Source organism: Monopterus albus, unplaced genomic scaffold (assembly GCF_001952655.1).
Source record: "Monopterus albus unplaced genomic scaffold, M_albus_1.0 scaffold223.1, whole genome shotgun sequence".
Lineage (NCBI taxonomy): Eukaryota > Metazoa > Chordata > Actinopteri > Synbranchiformes > Synbranchidae > Monopterus > Monopterus albus.
The window spans coordinates 1,148,481-1,158,262 of NW_018128103.1; the positions used below are offsets into that span (position 1 = coordinate 1,148,481).

At 42.1% G+C, this 9,782-nt stretch overlaps 1 protein-coding gene across 1 annotated transcript in view; it reads right to left on the reverse strand.

Moving 5' to 3' along the window:
- The window catches only part of LOC109971395 (uncharacterized), a 56,497-nt gene that overhangs the window by 21,226 nt on the left and 25,489 nt on the right, over positions 1 to 9,782 (reverse strand). The window contains exons 7-8 of the mRNA XM_020619623.1: positions 9,011 to 9,055; positions 693 to 1,160 (exon numbers count right to left, since the gene is read on the reverse strand). Coding sequence (XP_020475279.1) covers positions 693 to 1,160; positions 9,011 to 9,055 — 513 coding nt within the window. The remainder of the gene's footprint in view (positions 1 to 692; positions 1,161 to 9,010; positions 9,056 to 9,782) is intronic.

Sequence of the window (9,782 nt, forward strand, 5' to 3'; positions counted from 1 at the left end):
GTCAGTCTCCAGACCTTAATCCCATAGAAAATCTGTGGAGGGAGCTGAAGGTTCGAGTTGCCAAACATCAGCCACGAAACATTAATGACTTGGAGAGGATCTGTAAAGAGGAGTGGGGCAAAATCCCCCCCTGTGCAAACCTTGTGGCCAAATAGAAGAAACGTCTGACATCTGTGATTGCCAACAAGGGTTTTGCCACCAAGTACTAAAGCACGTTTTGCAAAGGGATCAAATACTTATTTATTCATGAAAATGCAAATTACTTTAACTTTTTTTGTAATGCATTTTTCTGGATTTTTTTGTTATTGTTGTCTCTCACTATTCACATGAACCTACCATTGAAACTGTAGACTGATCATTTCTTTGTTAGTGGGTAAACTTACAAAATCAGCTGGGGTTCAAATAATTTTTTCCCTGACTGTAATATTGTGTATGCATGTATAAAGGTATTGGACCAAGCACAGAACCCTGTGGAACTCCATAACTAACCCTTGTGTGTGGAAGATTCACCACTAACATGAACAAATTAAATTCTATCTGAAACATACAATGTAAACCAACTTAGCATAGCTTCTTTAGTCTAGTAGCTATTGGTTGCTGTTCCTGCAATAAGCATATCGCTTCTCGTTTGCTGTGCCTGCACATTTAAATTGATACTTCAAAAGGTGGGACAGGATTTGAGTATAAATTACCTTGTTTCAGTCCAGCTGCTACTTCACTGGTAGCCTCTCCACATAAAGCCCTTAGACTGCATTCTTCTATGTCAGAAGGAGGAGAGACAGTGCCAAGGTCCAGCTCATACCCATTAGGGTCTGATTCTGCAGAAAACTGACCCTGGGACCTCCAGCCCTGGATGGCCTCTGGCACCAGCTTCTCTGATGAACTCCGAATGGGCTTAAATCCATGAGACTCATCAACCACTGCAATGGCATCCACATCCTCATGGCTGTAGCTGATCTCTATGTCGCTGTCATCATCAGGGAATTCAGACTCAAAGCACTGAGTTCCTGTTGAGGCTTTGTTTTCAGCACAGGTGAGACTGGTGTCTGCTTCATCACAGCCATTTCCTGCCCCCTCCTCACAACTGATATTCTCTTCTGGGAACAAAATATCTGCTGCAAAGGGGTTGCTGCCTTTGAAAGGGTCTGAAGCGAATCCATCTGGCAAATAGATTAGTAAACAAAAGCCTGTTGACATCCAAGTTAAAATGTTATATCTACCTCAAGCACATTTAATTATTTTGATCATGTTCTCGACAAAGACAAGAGCTGAAACCAGCCAAGCTGACAATTTCTGAGAGCAGATCTAGTCAGATCAAGAGTTGTCAGCAGCAGCTAGAAAGTTAAAGCAGTAATGGAAGATGTATTCAGATCCTGTAATGAGGTTAGTAAGTCTTGCATTCTAAATTTTACTTAAGTACAGTAAAAAAATTAAAAATGCAGAGTTTCAGCAAGATGTGCAGCAAGATGGTTGGTCGCTTCACACTAAGATCTGTAGAGGATGTCTCGGATGATGGTCTTAAATGTCGAAAAGTAGTACGGAAATAGGATCCAAACATAGGACCCTGGTGAGTCAAGATGTTACAGAATGTAATGCAGTGCCACATGGACTCGCTTGTGAGACTTTATTGTGATAAAAAAAAGTATTACATGTTAGTTTAAGAATCTCCTTGAATGGGCATAATCTCCAGGCCATTGCGCATTCATGTGAGCTTGCCTGACATCCATCGGTGGCTCCACCATATTCGCAAAGGTTATATTGCCTTGTTTGTTGTGTGTATTTTCAATAAAGTTTATTTTAAAAAAAACAATGAAACAAGACATCCACCGGTGCCAGTGTAAAAGCGAAATTTTTCAACTATATATTTGTCCTTAAATATTTACACATGGCACAAGCTCTGTACTATATTTCACTTTAGATTAGACTAAACTTTATTGTCAATACCCATGTACAAGTACATGGCAATGAAATACAGTTTAACATCTAGCCAGAAGTGCAATAACAGCAGTGTAGAGTGTGCAGTATCTACAGACTGTACAGTCAGAACAAATTTACTGATTGATGTGTACAATTTGATATTTACAGTAAGATATGTAAGGTAATGTACAATATACAACTTTATGACTTTTTGGATTTAAATTACAAGTATGGGTAATGTACTGTAAGCTTATAAAACACTAGTGCAATGGGATGAAATAGTGCAGAATAAGAAGATCAGTTACATGACTTAACAGTTTAATGGATGTAAATAGTACAAGATAAATACACAGTATCTGCATATGTAGAGTACAGTGTGCAAATAAATACAGAGCAGTATTCTGTGAGTATGTGCAAATTAACTGATCACTTCAGTGTTACAGGTAACAGAAGTGTATTGCATTAGTCCCGGGAGGAGAGATGAGAAGGGGTGATGTTTGTGTAGTGGTATACAGGAAGGCAGTGGGGGGTCAATGGGGGGACAGAGTTCAGTAAGGAGACAGCTGTGGGGAAAAAGCTGTTCCTGAGTCTACTGGTCTTGGTCCAGAGGCTCCTGGAACGCCTCCCAGAGGGCAGGAGGTCAAGCAATTTGTGAGCAGGGTGAGAGGAGTCATTGAGAATGCTGCAAGCATGTCAGAAACAGCATTCCCCGTGGATGCCCTCAATGGCTGGAAGTGAAGTCCCTGTGATGCATTGGGCAGTTTTCACCACCTGCTGCAACGCCTTGCAGTCAGAGACAGAGCAGTTTCCATGCCAGACTGTGATACAGCTGGTCAGGATGGTCTCAATGGCAAAGTGGTATAAGTTCACTAGGATGGCTGAAGACAGGTGGTTCACTGTCTAGTATGCTAACACCACACAGGCAGAGAAGAAGGCTCTTCAAAGAGTTATAAAGACTGCAGAGAGGATCACTGGGACTGAACTGCCTGCTATGAACACACTATACAGACAGTACTGTTGTAAAAGAGCAGAAAACATAATCAGAGATTCACTCCACCTAGCTCACACTCTGCTCAGACACAATCTAAGGCACAGCAGGGCAAACAATATCATCACACACAGAACAAGCCTTTACAACAGCGTTTTTGCCACCGCAGTAGGACTGATGGCAAATACAAAAATATGAAAAACATGCAAAAACCCCTCATTACTTCACTAAGTAAAATACCATATGCAATAACACTATGTGAAATCCTATGTGCAATAGTTTACCATCTTGTATTATTTTATTTTTATATTCACATTTTTATCTACTATTTTATTCTTATGTAACTTTATTTTTAAACTAGGGTTTCTTTTTCTGGCTTTTAAGTCCTTACTTGACTCCAAGAGAGCCCTGCACAAGAATTCCTATATGCCTAGACTGTCTGTTTATGAATAAATGGCAAATAAAAATCTTAAATCTTGAAGTGGAGCCCCTGTGATGCATTGGGCAGTTTTTACTACCCACTGCAATGCCTTGCGATCAGAAACAGAGCTGTTTCCGTACCAGACTGTGATACAGCTGGCCAGGATGCTCTCGATGGCACAGCAGTAGAAGTTCACTAGGATGGCTGAAGACAGGTGGTTCTTCTTCAGTGTCCTCAGAAAGAAGAGGCACTGGTGAGCCTTCTTAACCAGGCTGTGGGTGTTGGTGGTCCAGGACAGATCCTCTGAGATGTGGGTCCCCAGGAATTTGAAGCTGGAGACATGTTCAACAACCATCCATTAATATGGATGGGGTCGTGTGTGCCTCCTTTCTCCCTCCTGTAGTCCACAATGAGCTCCTTGGTCTTGTCGGTGTTAAGGAGCAGGTTATTGTCAGCACGCCACACAGCCAGGTGCTGTACCTCCTCCCAGTAGGCTGTCTCATTGTTGTCACTGATGAGGCCGATCACCGTGATGTCATCTGCAAACTTGATGATGGTGTTGGAGCCATGCACAGGCCTGCAGTCGTGGGTGAAAAGGGAGTAGAGGAACAGGCTCAGCATACAGCCCTGTGTTTCGCCAGTGTTGAGAAGGATGGTGGAGGCGCAAGTGTTGTCTGACCTAACATGCTGAGGCCTCTCTTGGTTAGAAAGTCCAGAATCCAGTTGCAGAGGGAGCTGCTGAAGCCCAGGTCTCCAGGTTTGGTGGTTAATTTGGAGGGGATGACTGTGTTAAATGCTGAGCTGAAGCCCACGAACAGCATTCTTGCATAAGTATTGTTGTACAGATGTCTGAGTACAGAAATCACCCGCAACAATAAATGCAGCCTCTGGGTGTGCAGTCTGTTGTTTGCTAATGGCTGCATGAAGTTCGTTCATAGCAAGCTTGGCATTAGCATTCAGGGCAATATAGGTTGCAATTATTATAGTGGAAGCGATCTCCCTAGGCAGATAAAAAGGTTTACACTTAACCATAAGAAATTCCAGGTTAGCTGAGCAATGTCTTTGAGTGATCACAGAGTTTGTACACCAAGCTTTGTTAACATAAATGCACCTTAACATAAATAAATCCTCCACCTCGGGTCTTACTGGAGTCACCTCCCATTCTATCTGCCCGGGTGTGTAGCCCCCAGCTAGTTCGATAGCACTATCGGGTATGCTGCTGTTTAGCCAGATTTCAGTGAAAATCATAATATTGCAGTCCATAAGTCTTCAGGGCAATATAGGTTGCAATTATTATAGTGGAAGCGATCTCCCTAGGCAGATAAAAAGGTTTACACTTAACCATAAGAAATTCCAGGTTAGCTGAGCAATGTCTTTGAGTGATCACAGAGTTTGTACACCAAGCTTTGTTAACATAAATGCACCTTAACATAAATAAATCCTCCACCTCGGGTCTTACTGGAGTCACCTCCCATTCTATCTGCCCGGGTGTGTAGCCCCCAGCTAGTTCGATAGCACTATCGGGTATGCTGCTGTTTAGCCAGATTTCAGTGAAAATCATAATATTGCAGTCCATAAGTCTCTTACTGTTGGTGATGCAAAGCCGTGTTTCATTCATCTTGTTCTCCAATGACCGAACACTGGTGAGGAAAATGCTGGGTAAAGAGAGCCAATGTGGTGAGTGAGTAGCCTCCAGTGTTTTGGAAATTTCAGGGGTGAGTTGAATATTGGAGATAAAACTGTTGGAGTGGTGTAGAAAAAATATCCAAAATTTCTTGCTGGGTGTAGGATAGTAAGGTGAAGCTGTTCTGCACAAACAGACATAAAATGAGCAGGAGAATCACAGCAAAACTGTGAAATCTGGGGAGATGCTGAGCCTCATGTTGTACATGCACCCCTTATTTAGACTTGCCCAAATCAGTATCAAAGATACCTTGGCTTTTAGAATATTTAGGAACTTGTGGTAAGGGTGTCTGGTCTTGTCATTACTGTTCATTCTGTCAGTGGCACCACTTGCCCAGCTCATTTACAATCGCCCAGGGATATCAAATTGGGACATGCCACATATTTGATATCAATGTATGACACCCTTTTGTTCTTATCGAATGTAGAGTACTCCCTTCCTAACACAGTAAAGATCTGAGAATTTGGGAAGCTGTCAGGCTTTAAATTCATTTACTCCAAGTCCATGTTAATGTAGCCCCCAATACGGCAGATATCTCCTCCAACATCCCATTCATAGACTAGGTGATCTGGTTAGCAATTCAGATCAGAACCTTGGTAGTGGCAATAGCTAAAATTAACTATTCTAACCTGATGAAGAAGGTAAAAAGTGACACTGACAGGTGAAAAGTGTTTCCATGCTCAGTACCGGTCTGAATCTCTGTGATAAAGATGTATATTCTTCCTCATATAAACTTCATAGCTTCTATGATACTGCTGCTTCTCCTACTAAATACAGGTCTAAGTTAGATACAGTGCTGATTTCATATGTATGGAATAGAAGAAAAAAAAACACTGAGAAGTGGTCGGTCTTATAAAGATGCAAAAGCAATGTGGGTGGGCTTGTCCTAACTTCAAATTGTCCCACTGGGCATTTACCCTGTGAGCCTGCAGTCAGTGGCTTCAGGAAGGACAGACTGCAGCATGGGTGCAGATAGAGGAAAGCCTGATGAAACCAATGAGATTGAAAAAATTTTTTTATCCTCTGGTATTTCTCACAGGAAAATCTCCCTGAAATATGGACCTATAATGACATACTTGTTGCAAATCTCCAAGACAGTTGAAAGAAATGTAGGATATAACACCAAATTACACAAGTCCTCCCAAATTTGGGCAATAATCCTTTATCCAAGATACCTGGGTGGAGAAAGGAATTAGGGTCCTGGGTGACCTCAACAGGACAGACACCTTAATCACCTTTGAAGACTGTGTTTGTATTGATAGACATACACTGTTCATACATATTCAATTCAGATCTGACTTAAAAACCCTTAAAGTCTTGACCACCCACTGGTCATATGGTTTTGGTTAGCACAAAGACATACTGTATCTTTTATGTACTACAAGCTCGTATCATATTCCAAGATCTCAATCACAGGGATCTGGGAATGGGAAAGGTCTATGTCTGGCCTCAACAGGAAGATAAACTGGAACAAGGTTTGGTCAAATTGCTCAATAGGCTCTCATAACCCCAATTACCAATTTATATTCATTTTAAGTTCTGCCACGGGGCATATGTGAAACCCCAGCAGAGATATTGGTTGGGTCTGAGTCTGGACTGTACATCTTGTCCCCTGGGCACTTTGGGCACCTTGGTACACATGGTATGGGACTGTCCAAAGGTACCGTGCTTTCAGCAAGAGGCAATACAAGCTACAGGATCTCTACCCTGAAAAAACTTCCTGATGGATCCAGCACTTCATCTCCTTAATGACTCTTCTGAACTATTGCTTTCCAAAGAAACTCTTGAAGTATGGCTAGCCATACTGTCTGGCCTTTCTGGATTGTGCAGTAAAGAATCGGAATGCAACAGGGCCAAGGCAGAGAAATTACACATCCAGAACTCCCTTAGGGCTTGTGGATACCATAAGTGGGCCTTCACCAAAGCAAGGAAGAGGCCCAACACCAACAGAGAGAAACCAGAAACAAGAGGGGATAACACTGTCATCCCTTATGTGGCTGGCTTATCAGAGAAGTTAAAAAGGATATTTTGCAACCACAATATCCCAGTTACCTTTAAACCAGGGAACACCCTGCGGCAGAGACTGGTCCACCCGAAGGACAAAACACCCAGACATAAACAGAGTGATGTGGTGTATGCTACTGTCATCCCTTATGTGGCTGGTTTATCAAAGAAGTTAAAAAGGAATTTTTGCAGCCACAATATCCCTGTTAACTTTAAGCCAGGGAACACCCTGGGGCAGAGACTGGTCCACCCGAAGGACAAAACACCCAGACATAGAGTGATGTGGTGTATGCAATTAAGTGTAGTCATGAGTGTAACGACTTGTACATTGGTGAAACTAAGCAGCCACTTCACAAAAGCAAGGCCCAACACAGGAGGGCCAATTCCAGTGGACCTAAGTCAGCGGTCTACTGCCACCTGAAGGACAAAGGACATTCTTTTGAGGACAGTGAAGTCCAGATCCTCTCCAGAGAACACCTCTCACTAAATAGGGGTGGTGGACTAAGACACAACCTGTCTTCCATCTACAATCTTGTTTTGAGATCTCTGCCCAAACATGCCCACCAGGACAATAGGTATTGGTAGACAGGGGAGGATTCAAAGACAGGTAACGACTCACCGATACTGGGCTATAACGACTCAGTTGTTAAGGGACGTTGTTGGCCTTCAAAGGACTGCAACACCACAGAGGGGGATAAATATCTCCAACTCAACACCAGTCAGTCAGAACTGATAAAGCCTCTTGGATGAGAGGTGGAACGTCTTTGACCTACAAATCTAGTCCAATTGTTTTTTTCTAAGTTTTTTTCAGTTTATTATGACCTGGATGATTGAGAATCTGCACAGACATATGGCTAGCCATAATGCCAAAAAACGTACTGCTCAGTCCTGGATACTTCCACACAATTTGACATCACGGTCATGGCATAACGCATTATTAGAGATTCAGTATCAGGAACTTTTGGCTGCTAGGATAAACGCATCCTCTCCAAAAATAGTTGAGTTCTGGGGGGACATTATAAAATCAGTAAAAGACTCATCACTGCAGTTTCATGAACCCTTTTGACTGAGCTCCTTTTTGTTTACATCTTCTTACCTCAGACCTACCAATCCACAGGGTTGGGTGGAAAGGCGGGTTGGGAGTTGGGTTCAGTTTTAGTTCATGTTATTTGAGTTCCTGTGTTATGTTTTATTATGTTAAAATTCATTAAAACAACAAAATAAAATTTAATTATAATATTAGTCGAAGATTTTACTTAAGTACTAAGCACTACTAAGGGGGATATTTGCTAAACCTGTGGCAAATTACCGTCAGGTGTGCAAAACATTGCAGCACTGTAGTTTTTTTATTTAGCAATATATTTGCCAACACTGATTATGTAAATGAGCCCTGCCACAGCTGTGTTAATTTGAATACACCTCCATGCCTGCCTGAAGTCTGTTGTGCATGTGTGGACCAAAAAAAAAAAAGCCTGAAGAAATTAATAAACACATTTCAGGCTGGCAATCAAGTAGTTTCCTGCCAGTCAAATAATCTTATTTCACTCAGTAACTGAAGCATGGTTTGACCTGAAAACCTGTAAAAGTCCCTCATATTCTCCTCTGGAGAGCAATGTGATTTACATATATCCTCTCCTTCCTCAAACATTTTCTTAACTCCAAAGAAATCTCAGATGACTAACAGCCACCACCCAACAGTGGGGACACAACTTTTACACCTGCTCTCTCCTGGCATTAAATTTCAGAGGCAATTACCTCTGTCACAGTCATGGTAAATCTGGTGTTATAAATTTACATTTTCTCCCCCCTGATTTTTGCGTCTCTGAATGGGATTGCCATAAAATACATATTACATGAAACCAAATGCAAATTCTGGCAGTGCCACATTTCATCTGTTTCTCTCAAAACCCCACTGCAACTCCTTAGTATCTGCACAAAGAACATATCCAGAGCAAGACCCTTAAATTTTTAAATAAAACATTTTATTATTACTCACCAGATGAGTCAGTGTTAGAGAACAGGTCTTCATTGAAAAGGTCATCTACAAATCAAGCAAGAAAGGCATTGGAATATCAGTATATATAACCTATGACACATGGTAGATTAGAAAACATCGAGCTATTTCATAAATTTTCAACAGAGTGCATATAGTAGATTAATGTGCCTGACAAAAACATTGTTCAGTAATCTTGTGAACAGCCTTGTTTTCAGTAAACCAAAACTGGTGGAAAACACACATACAGTTAGGTTCCAGAGACAAATTTTTTGTCACTGTTTTTAAGTAGAAGTAATGTAGACTAGCATATAGCAACCTGTGTTAGGGTAGATCTCTAATTAATTTTGTTACCAACTAATTCTGTGAAAGGTAATAGAGTACATTGACTGTAGCAATAAATGTGCAGATAGTCACACAAGCTGCACTCTTGCCCATGTGGGAGATTTGTTGCTACTGACAGTAGTGGTAACTGTGAATCCATATACAACAGGACACGGAAAGGCTGCTGTAGAAGAAGAACCCAAGGAAAGCCCATCCATCCATCCATCCATTTTCTTCCACTTATCCGGGACTGGGTCGCGGGGGCAGCAGTCTAAGCAAAGATGCCCAGACTTCCCTCTCTCCAGACACTTCCTCCAGCTCCTCCGGGGGAATGCCGAGGCGTTCCCAGGCCAACCAAGAGACATAATACCTCCAGCGTGTCCTGGGTCTTCCCCGGGGCCTCCTCCCGGTAGGACATGCCCGGAACATCTCCCTAGAAAGGGGGCCAGGA